The 18,812-nt window shown below is 40.1% G+C and overlaps 1 protein-coding gene across 1 annotated transcript in view; it reads left to right on the top strand.

Moving 5' to 3' along the window:
• Window positions 1-1,764: 1,764 nt before the first annotated feature.
• Window positions 1,765-18,812, top strand: part of Gtf3c3 (general transcription factor IIIC subunit 3) — a 28,532-nt gene continuing 11,484 nt past the window's right edge. The window contains exons 1-10 of the mRNA XM_090354532.1: window positions 1,765-1,919; window positions 4,531-4,642; window positions 6,468-6,655; window positions 8,065-8,188; window positions 10,615-10,806; window positions 11,264-11,429; window positions 12,614-12,761; window positions 13,853-13,925; window positions 17,571-17,674; window positions 18,531-18,702. Of these exons, the coding sequence (XP_090210658.1) occupies window positions 1,818-1,919; window positions 4,531-4,642; window positions 6,468-6,655; window positions 8,065-8,188; window positions 10,615-10,806; window positions 11,264-11,429; window positions 12,614-12,761; window positions 13,853-13,925; window positions 17,571-17,674; window positions 18,531-18,702 (1,381 nt within the window). The 5' untranslated portion in view covers window positions 1,765-1,817. The remainder of the gene's footprint in view (window positions 1,920-4,530; window positions 4,643-6,467; window positions 6,656-8,064; window positions 8,189-10,614; window positions 10,807-11,263; window positions 11,430-12,613; window positions 12,762-13,852; window positions 13,926-17,570; window positions 17,675-18,530; window positions 18,703-18,812) is intronic.

Genomic DNA, 18,812 nt, shown 5'->3' with positions numbered 1-18,812 from the left:
TATTTTCAAGTCAAAAAGATACTCCTGATCAGATCGATGTCTCTTTTACCCCCCACTCATCTGTTTTCTTTAACATGAATCTGTATATTCAGCTTCATATTCTCATATGCCAGACAGTCAACAAATAAAAGAATTAAGCCATTTTGATCTTAGAAAGATTTTCTTCTTTTCTGGTAGCCACCCTTCCTCACTTTGACGCTTTTCTTTTTCCTGTTTGAGTTAGGGCTGTAGGCACTTGACTTCTTAGATATAGTTTCCCCAATTGCCTAGAAAACTTCAGAAGACAATTCCTATGAGTGATTTCTATGGAATACTATAATGCATTCTATCTTTTCACTATATTTTATACCGGGTAAGCTGCTGAAGCTTCTTGAGAAAAGTGCTGGCTCCTAACTGTGAGATATATTTCTTTCATCTGGCAGTGCTGCTTTTGTAGGTCCTAGATCCTCATTTAGCTATTCTTGTGCTACTTACCTTCACCTGAACGGTCCTATATATAGCCAAGTGATGTGATGTCCTCTCTATCATTTGTTTTTTCCTGAGTATGAATTCAATTCTCCAGCTCATACTCCAAAGGCACTTACTGTCTATACAATTGGATTCACAATTTTTTTTTGTGGGTCATGGAGCTTGGACTTGGCCTGAGCACTGTCCCTGAGCTCTTCAGCTCAAGGCTACCGCTCTACCTCGTGAGCCAAAGCCCCATTTCCAGTTTTCTACTACTGGAGATAGGAGCCTCATGTTCTTTAGTATTCGCGCTGGCTTTGAACCATGACTCTCAGATCTCAGCCTCCTGAGTAGCTAGGATTACAAGTGTGAGCCAGCGTGCTCGGTAACTAATGTATTTTTATTGTTATTATAAAGGTGATACACAGAAGAGTTACAGTTATATAAATCAGATAAAGAGTACATTTCTGTTTGGACAATGTCACCACTTCTTTCCTTCTCATTCAGGTTTTCCCTCCCATCTCCATCCACAAGTTTATTTTCAACATGTCTAATGAGTACTACTGCTGCATTTGTTCAGCTCACAAATGTGTTTGGAGTACAAATTCCGAAATTGGCGTAGAACAACTAAGACAGTTGTATGTTTATAGTTAATGTCTCTAGAATAGGACAAGCAAAAGCATGCAACGCAGAGAAGTCAATGTGTAGGACTTGGAAAAATAGTTCTACTGAGGGGAAGCTGCATCGTTATAATTACACGCATGGCTTTGAAATCAGAGACTGGATTTTAAATCCTGGTTGTTAAGAGTTATGGTTGTAGATCGGTGGTCGAGTTGGTGCTTAAACATGTCTGAAGCCTACCTTCCACCTCTGGAATCAAAAATAAAAGAATTCTAGAGTTTATCCTATGCAGGATTGTAGTGTTAGAAATAAGTTCCATTTCTAAGGATTGTCTTGAGAGAAGTATGCAAGACGCCTAAGGCAGTCGAAGGACTGGGTGGATAACAATAGATGAAATCCAACTGCTTGATTCTTTCTAAAGCTGGAGTTGTGCTACACCTCCAGTCCGTGAGTCTTAAAGCACACTTCCTACCAGCTTCAAGAAGCTGGGTGGGGAGCAGAGGGAGGCTAATCCGAGGAGCAAAGTACCTATTACAAGTGTCTGGCCTGCCCTGCTTCTGGAAGGCTCAGCCCCAAAAGGAGGCCGGAACCTAAGGGCGGCGACCGCGGTGCGAGTCGGGCGTGTTTGCTGGGCGGACCTCGCGTCCGTCCCTCCGTCGGTCTCCTTAGCCTTCCGGTGCACCAGTTCAAGTTGTGGCTGCTGCTCTTCCGGTTTTCCTTCTGGAGCCTCCCGAGCCGAGTGTGCAGCGATGTCGGGGTTCAGTCCAGAACTCATCGACTACCTGGAAGGGAAAATCTCCTTTGAGGAGTTCGAGCGGCGGAGAGAAGAGAGGAAGACCCGGGAGAAGAAAGTGAGGCGCTCGGCCAGGCCGGGGCGCCCTCGGGCTGGCGGTCGGGACCCGGGCTGGGGGACGCGGGGCGGGCGCGGGGCTCCGTAGCTTCTCCCTCTCGGTCGGAAATCCCGGGCCCCTCGTCCCCGCCGCGGCCTCTCTGCAGTCGTTTTCCCCACTGGAGGCTCGGGTCTCGGCGCCAGCTGTTCCTCCTGGGCGGCCTGGCCGGGCCGAGGCTTCCCTGGAACGTGGGGTGGGGGCGGGAATGGAGCCCAGGGTCTCCCTAGCTCCAGTCCTGGTAAACGGGGTCGGCAATTAGCCTCTCTTTGTCAGATCTCCGTCTGCTCTTCTCTCTCTCTTCCCCTTTCTCTTCTCCCCCTTTATCTCCTTTCTTTCTTTCTTTCTTTCTTTCTTTCTTTCTTTCTTTCTTTCTTTCTTTCTTTCTTTCTTTCTTTCTTTTTTTTGCCAGTCCTGGGCTTGGACTCAGGGCTTGAGCACTGTCCTTGGACTTTCTCAAGGCTAGCACTCTACCACTTGAGCCTCAGCACCACTTCTGGCTTTTTGCTATGTATATGGAGTACCGAGGAATCAAACCCAGGTCTTCATGCATGCTAGGCAAGCACTCTACCACTAGGCCAAACTCCTGGCCTTCTTTTATTTTTTTTTTCATTGTAATTAATAGAAGGGTTACATTATATTCACCAGATAGAAGGTGCATTACTTCACATACATTGATACCCTTTCTTATGTTTTGGTCCCCATTTCCCTCCCCCCCCCCCCATGTTGTTTTCCCTCTTCCCTATTCAGTTTCAAATAACCAAATACGTATATATACAATATATCAAATAAGGTGAAATACTGTAACAATATGAGATAACCAAGGGACAGCAAAAGAGATGAGAGATAACATAGTACATTAAGGACAACACTCACTCATTATATGGCTTTTGTTTCTATATCCTGGAGGTCCTTTGATTTAGTGTCATACTATATGGCCTTATGTCTCTAGGTTTTGTTCTATTGTAAATCTATGCTAGGAGAGCCCAAGGTTTCTACTGATTATGACAAATGAGGGAAACCATTGAGCCTATGTTCCTTTGAGTCTGGCTTACTTCACTTAATATGATTTTTTCCCCAAGTCTATCCATTTCCTTACAAATGGTGCAATGTTGTTCTTTCTGATGGCAGCATAGAATTCCATTGTGTATAAATACATCTAGTTGATCCAATCCAACTGAGGCACATCTGGGTTGCCCTTTATCTCTTTCCTCTCCTTCTCCCCTGCCCCTTCCCCCCTCGTCACTCTCTCTCCCTGTTATTCTCTCCCCCCCCCTCTATTTCTTTGTATCTCACATGTGTCAGTCCTGAGTGTTGTCCCTGAGCCCTTTTGCTCAAGGCTAGTACTCTACCAGTTGAACTACAGGTCCATTTCCAGCTTTCTGGGTGATTAATTGGAGATAGGAATCTCACAGACTTTCCTGCCCAGGCTGGCTTTGAACCATCATCCTCCCATCACAGCCTGCGGAGTAGCTAGGGTTACAGGTGTGAGCCACTAACGCCTGGCCGTTTCTCCACTTCTAAAGGAAGTGTTGAGTTCCTCTCACCACCACTCCCACCCCATTCTTGCCCCATCTCTAGTGCTATCACTGAGAGCTGCATAGTTGCATTCTGAACCACCCAGTTTCTGTAATATTTGAGGACTCTTCTGTTGATGGGATGGACTCTTAACACAAAAACTGAATGTAAGCTGGGCGCGGGGGCTCATGCCTGTAATCCTAGCTATCCAAGAGGCTGAGGTCTGAGGATTGTGGTTCAAAGCCAGCCGGGCACTAAAGTCCCTGAGACTAGAAAACCGGAAGTGGCAATGAAGCTCAAGGAGTAGGGTGTTAGCCTTGAGCCGAAGAGCTCAGGGACAATGCCCAGGCCCAGGAGCAGGATGATAGCCTTGAGCCTTGAGCTCAGGGACAGCACCCAGGCCGAGTTCAAGCCCTACAACCGACCCCAAAAAAGTGAGTGTACTTGTCTGATAGTAAGGATATTTTCAATTTTGTCCTTTTCATTATTACTACTATTCCTATTATTTTGGTGGTGCTGGGTTTTGGACCGCCTTCCAGACCTACACCATTTGAATCATACACTGCCCCCCTTTTGGCTTTGGTGGTTTTTGAGATCCTAGTTATGTTTCCCTCAGTAGCAGGGAAGATAGGCCATGCCATCACATATAGCTTTTTATTTTGAGATGGGGTCTTTTACTGTTGTGAACTTTTGCTAGAGCTGGCCTTGAACTGATGTCCTCTGGATCTAAGTTTAGTAGCTAGGACTAGAGGCATGAACTACCATGCTTGTACCTGAATCTTGTATTTATCAAGAAAAGGGGGGAAATTGATTATCCATATATCTTCTTTTCTGAAATCCATGGGAAAATAAACATAATCAAATTTCTTGAAGGAAGCTGGTGGGTTTTTATTTTATTTGACTACTAAGTGCCTGTCGTGTCTTTTATACATGTTTGACATATTGGACATATATGTGTGGAGACTTATTAGTAGAAAATTAGACACATGTTCTATCCTCAACTAGAAAGAGTCAGTCGCTCATTTTGGGGGTCAATTAACAAGTAATTTTCAATCAGAGTCTTCAGGAAAAAGGAAAATTATCAGCTGAAGAGAATCCAGATGATTCTGAAGTTCCATCATCATCAGGAATCAACTCTACCAAATCCCAAGACAAAGATGGCAATGAAGGTGTGTTGTGATCATTTGCTGTCTGAGTTACCTGTAGTAGTTTAGTGAAAACATTTTCTTTCTCATTGCTATGATACTGTGTTGGGGTTTATCAGAAGAATAGTGTTTGCTGTATAGTAGCCGTTCAGTACTTTCTGCTGTTGTATGTAATGATGGTTATTTTGGAGAATTTCACTTGCAGAAAAGTGTTTCAAATAGATGCATTCATCTGGGGAACTTTTTTTTTTTTTAAGCTGGAGCCATTTGACATCATGATGTTTTAAGTTAGTCCTCTCAGTTACAGAATAGTTCCAGGCTATTCTCTCTCCAATTATACTGCTATACAAACTAACTACCTTCTACCCTTGTGATACCAGAAAGCTGATCAGATATACATACTTACTGTATAGAGATATGGCATGTTGCCTTGATTTAGGATCCACTCCTTCCTTAACTTTTCATGTCTAGATACTGTTTGATTAGTGCATCCAGATTAAGCCCATCAAATCCTACTTGATCAACTTATATGCACATATATTAGTCTCCAGTGATTGATAAACTTTTCTTCGAAGGATGAGAATGCTGATAGTATCCATTTGTCCATGTCAAATTTTACCTAGGATACTGAACTGTCAACTAGGATGTAATTTTATGTATAGGGCCTCATCAGAGAGCTAACTAAGCTAGTTTTGATTGGTAGTAAGTAGTAAGCCTTTAGTACAAGAATACAGAAGCCTTTAGATGAAAACAAGCTTTGTGTCTATCTCTTTAAATGATGTAGAAGAGAAGGAAAAAGGAGGAAAGAGAATTGAGGCTACAGTTTTTTAGTTTACCAGACAATAATAATAATCTAATAATCTATGCATCTTTTTTTTTTTGCCAGTCCTGGGCTTGAGCTCAGGGCCTGAGCAGTGTCCTTGGACTTTCTCAAGGCTAGAGCTCTACCGCTTGAGCCTCAGCACCACTTCCGGCTTTTTTCTATATGTGGTACCGAGGAATCGAACCCTGGTCTTCATGCATGCTAGGCAAGCACTTTAACCACTAGGCCAAACTCCCGGCCGGTAATCTATACATCTTTATCTGTGCAGTTGAGTCCTCTTCTCATCATGAGCAGTCAAGCACAGAATCTAAGAACTGGCTGCCTCTACCAGAATAATACTATTAAATTTAAAGAGATATGAAGTTGCCTATTTCCTAAGAAAGAATTGTCACATTTCTTTTCTTAAAAAAAAGAAAAAAATTGTCACATTGTTGCTAGGAGTTTTTACTCTTGCCAGAGTTCTTGGTGAGTGTAAATGTGCATGTGGAACAGATGAAGGGGTCAGTTTTGAAGAAGCTCTGGCAAAACATAATGGGAATTCAATTCTCTTTCTTCTTTTTTCCTACATGGTTCAGAGAGGTAGGTCTCTAGGTCTCCATGGTCTCTAGGATATTTTTTTCCTCCTGGACATTGCTTTAATATCACTTCTAAATTCTTGCTCTTGAGCTCCTTTTGTACACATCACTCAGATAGGGTTTTGTGTGTGTGAGTCCTGGGACTTGAATACAGGGCCTGGGTGCTGTCCTTGAGCTTTAGTACTTCTGTTCACTTCAAAGGTTTTGCCAGTATGTCTGAAATGAGGCCTAAAGGATGATCCAGATATTCTTGCAGAGTAATAAGAAACAGGGCTTTTGACAGTTTTTCTTTGTACTCTGGGGGGAGTTTTCATTTACTGTAGTTTACTTTAAAGCTTGATGATATTGTTTGATACTGTCTTTTATAGCTTGGAAAACTAGAAAGTATTGTTTTCTTTTGAGTACTGAGTACTCTAAAAATTTTTTTTTAACCTCAACATGTCTTCCTTAGGAGAAACATCAGATGGAGTGAGTAAGTCTGTTCACAAGGTCTTTGCTTCCATGCTTGGTGAGACTGAAGATGATGAGGAGGAAGAGGAAGAGGAGGATGAAGAGGAGGAAACACCCGAGCAGCCCACTGCAGGGGATGTTTTTGTATTGGAAATGGTTCTCAATCGTGAGACCAAGAAAATGATGAAAGTAAATTGTTCCTTTTTTGGTGTTAATGAATAGTATAAGAAGGTGACATAGTCATTGAGAAGGAGGCTTTAAGTTATACTGGGGGAAATAGAATGAAGAAAGAAAGGGAGAGCATTCCTTGATGTTTAAAAGAAAACATCAAGAGAGTTTGGTTACTCATGTGTCAATATGTATTATAGTTTTGCTATTGAAAGTTCCATAGGTAGTCAGATGTTGGTGGCACACCTGTAATCCTAGCTGCTCAGGATGCTGACATCTGAGGATCCTGGTTTAAAGCTAGCCTGGGCAGGAAAATCCATGAGACTTATCTCCAATTAACCTTAGAAAACTGGAAGTTTGAACTATAGCTCTGAGTGGTAGGATGCTAGCCTTGAGCAAAAAAGGTCAAGGATACCACCTGCCCTCTGAGTTCAAGCCCGGTGACCAACTGGGAAAAAAACAAAAAGGTCCATAGTAAAGTTTTGTTGTCATGGGGTTGGAACTCTTGGGCCTGGGCACTGTCCCTGAGCTTTTCAGCTCAAGGCTACTACCCTACCCCTGGGCCTGGGTGTTGTCCCCAAGCTCTTTAGCACAAGGCCAACAGCCACAGCCCCACTTCCTGTTTTCTAGTGGTTAATTGGAGATAGGAGTCTCACTGACTTTAGTACCCTGAGTAGCTAGGATTGCAGGCTAGAGCCACCTCTCCCTGCAAAAGTATTTTATTTTTAACCAAGTTCATACCGAATAGATAAATTTGAGAGAAGATCCTTTTGTATGGCATACCAGATAACATTTTGTTGTTGTTGTTGTTGTTTGTTTTTGTTGGTTGTGGGACTTGAACTCTGGGTCTGGGCTTTGTCCCTGAGCTCTTCAGCTCAAGGTTACTGTCACTTCCTGTTTTCTGGTGATTAGTTGAAGATAAAGAGTCTCACAGACTTTTTAGTGTCCAGGCTGGCTTTGAACCTCAATCCTCAGATCTCAGCCTCCTGAGTACCTAGGATTACAGGTGTGAGCCACCACACCCAGCCCCATATATATATGTATATATATATATATATTTTTTTTTTTTTTGGCATGTAATCTTGTACATTATCCTAATCAGTCATTAAACAGTTGCTAGCTATTGGAATTTTATTTTGCTTATTTTACTGTGTTTTGAACTTTCTCCAAAGGCGTTCATTTTTTTTTTTTAACTGCCTTAGACACTCTTCTCTGTAGAATAGCGTATGATCATTTGTTCTTTCCTTCTAAAATTAAACTTTAATGTTAAAGAGTCAGAATTGTAACTCTTTAATGCTTAGCTCTAGGTTTAGAATATTGAGAATGTTGAGAGGGAAATTTCAGTTACATTGTCAGTATTAATATAGTTGGAATTGAAATCTAATCTTACACGGTATTTTAGCAGAGCTACTTGTCTTTTTCATTTACAGGAGAAAAGACCTCGGAGTAAACTTCCCAGAGCTCTGAGAGGTCTCATGGGAGAAGCCAATATTCGCTTTGCTCGAGGAGAACGTGAAGAGGCGATACTGATGTGCATGGAAATCATAAGACAAGGTGTTTTCTGTGGGGGCTTTATTGATAATACTTAATACTCAGTAAAACTATTGAAGGAACTCTTCATTGTATTATTTGCAAAATATGTTCAGAAATTGGAGGTAATTGCTTCTGATTATCAGTTACTTTCTTTTTACATTCAATCGGTGTTAATTACTAAACAAGTGAGAACCACAGGCTATGATTTAGTGAAATACCATTAATATTTATTGCAATTTTACAGACTCTTTTTGTTTCCTTTCAGAAATCTTAGACTTTGTACTGTTAATTTGTCCGTTTATTTTTTGTATTGGTAGTGGGACTTTGATTCAGGGCCTCAGGCCCTCACTTGATTATTTTCACTCAAGGCTAGCTCTCCACAACTTGAGCCACAGTTCCACTTTCAGGCTTTTTACTGATTAGTTAATGTTTGAGTGTCATATACTCCTTTGCCCTGACTGGCTTTGAACCAGCATCCTGAGATCTTAATCTCCTGAGTAGCTGTGTTTATAGGAGTGAGCCACCAGCACCTGGCTTGTTAATGGTTTTTATTTCTTATTTTTTGTATTTATTTTGGTGCAGGTTTGAGCCTGGGTTACACCCTCAGCCCTGGCCGTTAAAGTGAGAGCATGTCATGATCACTTGAAGAGTGTTCTTTTATTCCTTCCATTTGCCAGTACTAAATTACTGTAATTATTTTTTGGTAAAGATACATTTAAATTTGTCACTTTATCTCTCTCTGCCTCTCTCTCTGTCTCTGACTCTCTCTCTGACACTTAAATTTGTCACTTTATTTCTCTCTGCCTCGCTATCTCTCTGTCTCTCTCTCTTATATGGGACTTGAACTCTGGGCCTGGGCATTGTCTCTGAGCCCTTCAGCTCAAGGCTACTACCCTACCCCTTGAGCCACAGCCCCACTTCTCCTTTTCTAGAGGTTAATTGGAGATACAGAGTCTCAGGTCCTTTTGTGCCCGGGCTGGCTTTGAACCTCAGTCCTCAAATCTCAGCCTCCTGAGATTATAGGCATGAGCCACCACACCCAACGCACCCTGCTCATTTTATCTCTGGATTAAATGACCCATCTTTGACATATTGATGAACATCTTTGGAAGTTGTATTTTGAGCAATCACATTGTTTTCTGGTCATTGTCAGTTTGACACCTGAAACCCTGTAGAATGGCTAGGGTAGCTATAATACAGAGAACTTTAAATTTACCTTTCTGTGTGTGTGTGTGTGTGTGTGTGTGTTTTGGTTTGTCATGGGGCTTGCACACTGGGTCTGGACACTGTCCCTGAGCTCTTCAGCTCAAGGCTAGCACTCTAGCACTTGAGCCACAGCTCCACTTCTGGTTTTCTGGTGGTTAATTGGAGATGAAACTCGTAGAGAATTTTTGTGCCTGGGATGGCTTTGAACCACGATCTTCAGATCTCAGCCTTCTGAATAGCTAGGATTATAGGCATGAGCCACTGGTACCTGGCACCTTTCTGTGTTTTGGCATTTAGTTGTTAAACGAGAGTCCTTTTAGAAGTCTTATAATTTCTTGGATTATTCATTATGGTAATTTGTGACCACTATTTTTCTCCTTTCTTCCTCTCCCTTCCTTTTTATTTTTTAATGGTCTTGCTGTATGGCGCAAGGTAGCCTCTGCTCCCTGAATGCTGGGATTTCAGGTGTGAACCACCACTCCTGATTTTTTGGAAATTAGGAAATTAATTAGTCAGATTGGCGTCCTTTAACCAATACTTCCTTCCATGCTTTGCATTGTGTAAGGTGGCTCATGAAAATCCATTGATGTGGCTGATCTGTATTGAGGTAAACTTGCCAAATTATTAAGCTGAGTTTAGCCTTAGTAAAGAGGGATTTTTTTTTTTTAAAAGGAAGATCAGAGTTTAGAGTTTTTGTGAAATTATATAGTGGCAGCGTGCTCACCTAGCATGCATCAAGCCCTGGCTTCGATTCTCCGGAACCACATACACAGAAAAAGCCGAAAGTGGCACTGTGGCCCAAGTGGCAGAATGCTAGCCTTGAGCAAAATGTGTCCAAGGACAGTGCCCAGGCCCTGAGTTCAAGCCCCAGGACTGGCAAAAAAAAAAAAAAAGCTAAAAATAATCCTTGCTGTGGTAGCACAGCCATGTAATCCCAATTTTTAGGCTGAGCCAGGAGGACTAGAAGTTTGAGCTACATAGTATGTTTGAAAGCCAGCCCAAGCTTTGTAGCAAGACCTTGTCTAAATAAATAACCAACCTAAAAATATAAGAAAAATAAATAGAACACATATAATCTAGAACTTAGTATAAATCCGATGAAAATTATTTCTATAATTCTGTTACAGTGTGTTAAAGAGTTTAAGTATTAGCAAAATGACATGCTGTTTGAATCATGAGATTGCCATCAGTTTAATTCTCTTAGGCAGTGGAATTCACTTTTTTTTTTCCATTTATTTTAGCTCCTCTGGCTTATGAGCCATTCTCTACTCTTGCCATGATATATGAGGATCAAGGTGACATGGAGAAGTCACTGCAGTTTGAGTTGATAGCTGCCCATTTAAATCCCAGCGACACAGAAGAGTGGGTTAGACTGGCAGAAATGTCTCTGGAACAAGACAATATTAAGCAGGCTATTTTTTGCTATACAAAAGGTAATGGAAACATTTCTCTCACTCTGAGTAGATGTTTCATAGTAAATGGGTTGTTGCATCTGCTCTTCTGGATTGTAATGCTTGCTCAAATGTATTTTTGGATAATAAACTTGGTATTTGGAGTATTTGAGATCCCTGTTTATCAGCAGCTTTATAATGTGAGCTAATGCAGCGTAAAGTTTGTGGACGAGCGGTGCTTTAAACTTCCTAGCAAGGTAAAGCTGTTACCTGAGAGTTACTATCAGACTGGAGAGACCAAATCAAGAAGATTACTGTGGAGATAATGGTCTTTTTGGTGTTAAAACTAGTGAAGAGTTCTTGTGAAGATAAATTTATTCCAGCATAATTTCCTTCTTTCCCTTGGAAAGTTAAAATTGTTACCTGAGACCATGATGAATCACCTCCAGTTACAAGGTACCTCTTGCTTTGATAATGTAATTTTATTCTTTTTTTCTAGCCCTTAAATATGAGCCTACTAATGTTCGTTTTCTGTGGGAGCGATCGAGCCTTTATGAGCAGATGGGTGATCATAAGATGGCGATGGATGGTTATAGGCGGATTTTAAACCTCTTGTCTCCATCTGATGGAGAACGCTTTATGCAGTTGGCTAGAGATATGGCAAAGTAAGTTTGGGTGACATATACATGTATATGCATACACACACACACACGAACGCACGCACGCACACATATAGTCATTGTATTTTGAAAATCAAAGTGAACATATGAAATAGAATATATGTTTTATTGAGGTTTTAAGTGTTTTTCCTTCCATATGCATTTTTCTCTATATCATCTTTGATTATGATTTTCACAGTAGAGCTTCTTGTTCCTATTAAAATCTGAATTTTAAACAGATTATAGGTCTGGTTCATGTCCATCAGCTCAATTCAATTTTAGCACCTGTCTTATCTCCAGTAGCTTTTACCCAGCTGCCACATTTCTAGTGAAGTTCGTGAGACTTCCAAGTTTTAGGTTTGATTTCAGTATTCTTACTTTTCTAATGAAGACATTTTAAGATAAATAGACTGGCAACCCTTTTTTATGTCTTTTCTACTGTCACCTGGAATCAGTTTATTGTCTTATTTCTTCCAAGTTACTGTGTTTATAACTCTTGGGTCATGATTTTCACTGTTACTTTCTGAATTTGGTGACTAGTTGAAGTCTTAAGTTTTGCTGAGTTTGTTGTTGTTGTGTGTAAAACCAACACAGAAACGATAAACCATATGACAGTTGATAGATAGTTCTGACATTAACATGAACTTAATCATGGTCTCCCATTTTTTGGCCGTGCAACACATTTTGTCAGGATTAAGAGTCATGCGATGGAATATAGGTTTCCTGAAAGTTCCTCAGTAATAAATGTGAATTTCCTAACGCAGCCTCATCATCTTGTAGATCAGCAAGGCTCACTTCAAACCCACAATCAGTCTTATAGCCCATCACATGCAGTTGTAGTACACTGTTTGTGACTAGTTCTTTTCCTTTTTTGAGGGGGATTAGTGTTGGGGTTCAAACCCAGGGTCTCTTCCATCTCGTATGTACTTGGCAAACACTTAAACACTGGGCCATAACCTTGGCCTTCAGATTTACAGTGAATATAGCATGTGCTTTTACTTCTTATAAAACCTTGTAAGCAAATAATTAACTGTCCTCCTGGCTCCTTTTTAAATGTTTTCTCTTTCAGTCATCATAGTGCTGCTCAGAAGGCCAGAGTACTAGTCATGACTTTTCTCTCAGTTTTTAGGAAATGAAAATCTTTGTTAGATGGCCTAAGGAATTAAGTATTCATGCACTTGTTCTTTTAGGAGTTACTATGAAGCCAATGACAGTACTTCAGCTATTAATATCATTGAAGAAGCTTTCTCAAAACACCAGGGCCTAGTCTCCATGGAAGATGTTAACATAGCAGCTGAACTGTATATTTCTAATAAGCAATTTGACAGAGCTTTGGAGGTAGGAATGCTTATGTGTTTTTCGCTTAGATTTTTTTTTTCCCACATATTTTGTGTAAGGGTTTAAATTAAGTTAGGCCCATGGTCAGAGAATACCACGTGGTATTCAGGAAGGAAGGAAAAAGTTGTTACTCAGAACTGTGCTCCCCGGTGTATGGAGGAGATGCATGGCTAAAGGGGGCATGGCCAGAGGGGCTGTGTAGTCCTGGAACTTGTAGGGAAGGGGTGGGGAGAAGATGTGGTCAGGTGAGGGGAGGTGTGGCCACACTGGATGTGGATGTGACCTCAGAGCCTGAGACCCTCCCACAGTCCAATGGGAGGTGACAGGACAGTCCAGGATGTGACCTCAGTGGAAGGTAACTGCTTCCCAGATGTGTCAGTTACCAAAGTAACTGGGGTAACTAGGCAGAGACTTAGCCAGGTTGGTGGGGGCCGCCGGGGGGACCCTCCAAAACCACCTCCTTGGCCAGTTTTACATTTTGTGTTCCAGAAATGCTTAGAAATTGGCAATTTCTCCTTTTATTTATGCTTCAAATTTTATGCGTAAGGTATGTATGTTCATAATAGATTTCTAGATTCTGTTGTCATTGTGTATGAAACATGAAGTAGAGCTATCCAATGATGGAGAAAATTGCCATTACTCTGGGTACCAGTGTGTCCACACTTCGTGGTAGCAAGACCCAACAGAGGAGTGTTTGCCCTGACTGAGTTCTCATGGTTCCTCATGGTTACTTTTTTATTTTTTACATTTTGTGGGTCATGGGGCTTGAACTCTGGGCCTGGGCGCCGTCCCTGAGTTCTTCAGCTCAAGGCTATCACCCTACTACTTCCTGTTTTCTAGAGGTTTATTGGAGATAAGAGTCTCAGGTCCTTTTGTGCCTGGGTTGGCTATTTTTTATTTTTAATATGGTTATTTTTATTTTTAATATTAGTTAATATGATATACTTATCACAGTGAAGGTTTTTTATTTTTAAAAGAGCTACTGTTCTTATATTCCATTTTTACATTGTATTACTTGAATTAATTGTACAAATCTTTGCTTTATGAAAAGATTTCTAATACATAATGTATTTTATTTCCTGTTACTTCAGGTTATTACAGATTTTTCTGGAATAGCTCTAGAAAAGAAAATTTCGGAAGAAAGCATCTCAGAAGAGAATGAAGGTTGTAGTTTCCTTTGTATAGGAAAGCATAGAGCCTTCTTTTGTTCATAATGTGGTATTTTAAATTGGTAATGTTTCCATAGCAGATAGTTCCAGTTTCCTTAGATTTTGATATTTTTCTTGTGATCATTGGTTTTCTAAGTTTTAAAAAATATTTTGAGTTTCTTTTATTTCTCAATATATCTTTTTGAGCTTGTTATTTCTCCTGACTAATAAGTCTTTTTCATTTATTTGTCTAGGAAAAATAGTTATTAAGCAGCTTATCAAAACTCAGATTCCTAGGTGCCAGTGTCTCACTCCTACTCAGAAAGATCAGAGAATTGTGATTCAAAGCCAGCTGGATGATAAATGCCTTTGTAGTTAACTGGAGGAATGGCTCAAGTGGTTAAACATCAGCCAGCTGTCATTCTTGACAGGCTCTGAATCTAAGTCCCTATATTGGCACCAACAACAATTAAAACAATGACAAAAGGTTACTCCAGATCTATACCGATTTGCTTTTCATAAAAGGGCTTAAAATGTTGTACTATTGTGTGTGTGTGTGTGTGTGTGTGTGTGTGTGTGTGTGTGTGAGAGAGAGAGAGGGGGGGGGTAGAGGTGGTGGGGAGGAGTGAAATACTTAATTGAAGACAGGGTCTTGCTTCACAAAGCCATTTGCTTACTCCTGTTTGCTTTTATTTTTTTTAGATGGAGTCTCATGCTTTTAAGTGAGTTAGCCATGGCACTCAAACCTCGTACTTTTGCCTCCCTAGTAGTTAGGGTTCAAGGCACATACCATCATGTCTGCCCTTAGATGGTCTACTATTAAAAGTTCTACTTAGTATTGCACATTGATAACCCCAATACTCAGGAGGTATAAGCAGAAGGATCATGAGTTCCAGGACAACCTGGCTATACAGCAAAATCCTGTCTAAAAACAAAAAAGAAAATTAAAAAGTAAAAGAACCAGGCAGTAGCTTAGTGGTGATTGCTTGCCTGACATATATGAGACCTGAGATCATTCTTTATTACTAAGAAAAGCAAAGCGGAATGTTTCCTTTTAAAAACTTACACAAACACACATACAGTTAACAATCTGTTTAGAAAACCATACCTGAAATATGTCCAGCAGAGTTTCTTAGAACTCTTATTTCAGATATCAATATGGAACATTTTATAACAAAATTGAGCATATTTTTTTTAATTGATCTTTAGGCAGAGTAGGTATCTGTTTTTGTAAGAGAATACCTGGATATTGCCTTCAACCCTGTGAGGACATGAGGTGATGAAGTACATTTATTAATTACATGTGCGTGTGTGCACACGTGCATGTGTATGTGTGTGTGCGCATGCGTGTGTGCATGTGCATTAATACTAGAGCTTGAACTCAGGGTCTGGATGCTGTCCCTTAGCTTCTGCACTCAAGGCTGGACCCAGCCCCACTTCTCTCTTTTTGGCGGTTAATTGGAGATATGAGTCTCACAGACTTTTCTGCCTAGGTGGCTTTGAACTGTGATCCTCAGATCTCAGCCTCCTGAGTAGGTACAATTACCGGTGTGAACCAATGGCATCTGGCTAAAAATAACCAATGAAAAACGTGTGTAAAAATTAGAGATTAAAATATTTACAAAGTGAGCAAAGTTTTTTTTTTTTTTCCTTTTTATCAATTGTGGGACTTCAACTCTGGGCCTGGGCATTGTCCCCGAGCTCTTCAGCTCAAAGCTGCTGCCCTACCCCTTGAGCCACAGCCCCACTTCTCATTTTCTAGTGGTTAATTGGAGATAAGAGTCTCACAGACTTTGATACCCAGCCTGGCTTTGAACTGTGATCCTCAGATCTCAGCCTCCTGAGTAGCTAGGATTATAGGTGTGAACCACTGTGCGTGGCTTAGCAAAGATTATTTTCTATATGCAGTTTTAAAAGTGAGAACTTTTATTGGTAATTAAGCATTGCTGTTAAAGGTCAAGCTTCTTAATTCTTCTAAATGTTTCTTAATTCTTCCAGATTCTTCTAGTGGTAGTTTAGGAGAGTAAACTCAGTGACATCAAAACAAGTTTATTAAGATAGGGACTCATGTATCCTAGGCTAACTTTGAACTCTTGATTCTCTTCCTTTAGTCTGAGGATTAGAAATACCTGATAATCTTTCTAAAAGTGAGGTTAAATGTTAGTTCATGATATATAAGTTGTAGGATTATGCATATATCTTAACTTAAGCAAAGTAATTACATGTCTAAATCTAGCTCTGAAGCTGTTTACTTATCTGTTTAGTGATGAGTTTGGATTGGCATGGTTCTTACACTCAGCTTGAGTTGCAGTGCCCTGTAGTTTATGATATGCTCTTTCTGCCTTTCCAAGTAGAGTAGATCAAACCTTCTCTTCTGAAAATTGATTTTTGTGATTTCATCTAAAAGGCAAGAAACACATGTCTTCACAGTGTTTTCCTTCAGTAATATCTTAGTTCTTTTGTCTACTAAGATAAAATACTTTAGAACGAGTGTTAATATACAGCAGAAATGTGTTCAGTTCTTCAGAGTGGGAAGTCCAGGATGAAAGCAGCAGAGATTTTGGTGTCTCCCAGGGCCTCTTTCCTTGTGCTTGGCTCTGTCTTGCTGTGACTTTACATGGCAGAAAGGGTGAACAACACTCCTAAAGTTCCTCAAGCCCCAATCACCTCCTGAGGATCCCATCTCCTACTTCCATCACGCTATACTATTTGGGTAGGATTCAACATAAGAATTGTAAGGATACACAAATGATAGCATATAGAAATAGAACTCATACATGTAAATAGAATTCTGAGTTAGTAAATACTCATTTAAATGACGGTATTGTAGTTCTTACTCAGAAAGGTAGCCATAACTACTGTCTACAGAAAAAATACACCAGATAGACCCTTGAGTTAAACAGACCTGGTCCTTGTCCTAGTAGATTTCATGGCCTAGGGTAAGTAAATTTTTACCCTAAGGTTAAGTAAATTCTGCTTTTTTACTGAGCAGAATACCTAGATAAGCCAGGTTTTGGTTATCAGTTATTATCTTGGTGTTCACTAATACCATCAATCTTAATTGACTTGTCTAAGTCTTCCTATGACTTGGTAATGTTGGGAAGTACTACAGTTGGTAGCAAGCTATGTAAAACAAATTAATTTTTAGGGTATTTTAATATTTCCTTCTGCTTCATCCCCAATGCTTTAGGATTATGTGAAAGCAGGAATTTAATTGGAATTGACTGTACAAAATATACTTTAAATGTATGTCAAAATCTTTTAATCTCTTGGGGTTTTCAAACTTGTCTTGTTGCAAGGAAGTTTTAGAAAACAACAGTGTAGTAAAGACTAAAAAGAGCCTTTTGGATTCAAGCAGAAAAAGAGAGTTCATACATAGTCGTCATTTTTGTCTTTTTAGTTTTCTGAGTTTTGATTTGAAGTAGGGGAGTTAACGTTTTGGGGAAGTACATAAGCTGTTAGGGGAAGAAGAGGAAGTCAAGAGCAAGTGGAATACAGATGTGAGGTCAAAGGATCTAGTAGTGGAATTGAATGGCAGAATTAGAACTGACTGGAATCGTTTGCTCTGAGTGATGTGTGGAGAAGACAGCTTGCTACATTTGCCCCACAGTTGAAGCATGCTTATAAGATCTGCTTTCCTGTCTGCTTGATGACTCTTCAGCTGTAGAGTGTGTTACCTGCACAATTCCTGATGGTGTCCCAATAGATATCACGGTCAAGTTGATGGTCTGCCTTGTACATCTCAATATCCTTGAGCCACTTAATGTAAGTGACATTAAGATCTCCATATAATGTAAGAAATATTAAGATACTTTAGATCAGATCCACAGTCTGTTTTCTCCAGGTGACAAGAGATTGTAAATTGACCATAAATTTTCACACTCCTAAGTAACTGAGGGTTATCAGATTTCTTTTGTGTGAATGCCCAGTAAAAGCTAACAGTGTTTTAGAATTAGGCCTATAATATATATATATATATATATATATAATTTTAATGAAAACAGGACATGAGATTGTGCCTATGGACAACTAGTAATAATTTTTCTACCTGTTCTCTTTTGCCTACTTTAGAGCAAATATTGGGCCCTGTTGTGGGATGCATGCTTGTAATCACAGCACATGTAATCACAGCAAGAGGATCATGAGTTAGAGGCTAGTCTGGGCTATATAGTGAGTTTCAGGACAGTATTGGCTATAGCATGATTCTACCTCAGAAAAAAAATAAAAGGAAAAATAGTAGTGTGCATTTACATTGTTGACAGTAGGATAAGGTACAGAGTAATATACACAAACCCCCACTTGGATCTTTGTTTTAATGACATCAAATCATACAAATTTATACAGCATATGATATTGTTAAATGATGAGTATTTTAGAGAAAAATAAAGAGAGAATATCGGGTGGAAGAAAGTTAGTTTTTCAATAGGGAACTTAAGAAAGAGCTCCCTAGAAAGAGTGACATTTGATCAAGAACTGAAAGAAGTAAGTGACTGTGGCACAGTATGAGGGAGCAGCTCGCTAACGTTCCCTGAAGTGTAGGCATGATTGACATTGAGGGAAAATAAAAAGATGTACACATTTGCAATGCATGTTTGACTTCAGTCTTTAATTTGGGGTCTAGCCTCTTTTGACAACACTGGTGGAACAGAATCCTGAAGACATGGGAGATCTCTACCTCGATGTTGCTGAAGCTTTTCTGGATGTTGGTGAATACAATTCTGCACTCCCCCTCCTCAGTGCACTAGTGTGCTCCGAAAGATACAACCTAGCAGTAGTCTGGCTTCGGCATGCAGGTAATACTTTTTTGGGGGGAGGTAAAAGGGGGTATTTGAAGGAAAAGTTTCAATCATGTAAAAAAAGGACTTTCCCAAGCTGACAATAAATATAAAATGTTAGACTCTTT

Source organism: Megascapheus bottae, chromosome 21 (genome assembly GCF_031878675.1).
Source record: "Megascapheus bottae isolate mThoBot1 chromosome 21, mThoBot2.hap1, whole genome shotgun sequence".
NCBI classification, from domain to species: domain Eukaryota; kingdom Metazoa; phylum Chordata; class Mammalia; order Rodentia; family Geomyidae; genus Megascapheus; species Megascapheus bottae.
This window is presented reverse-complemented; position numbering and strand designations above follow the sequence as displayed.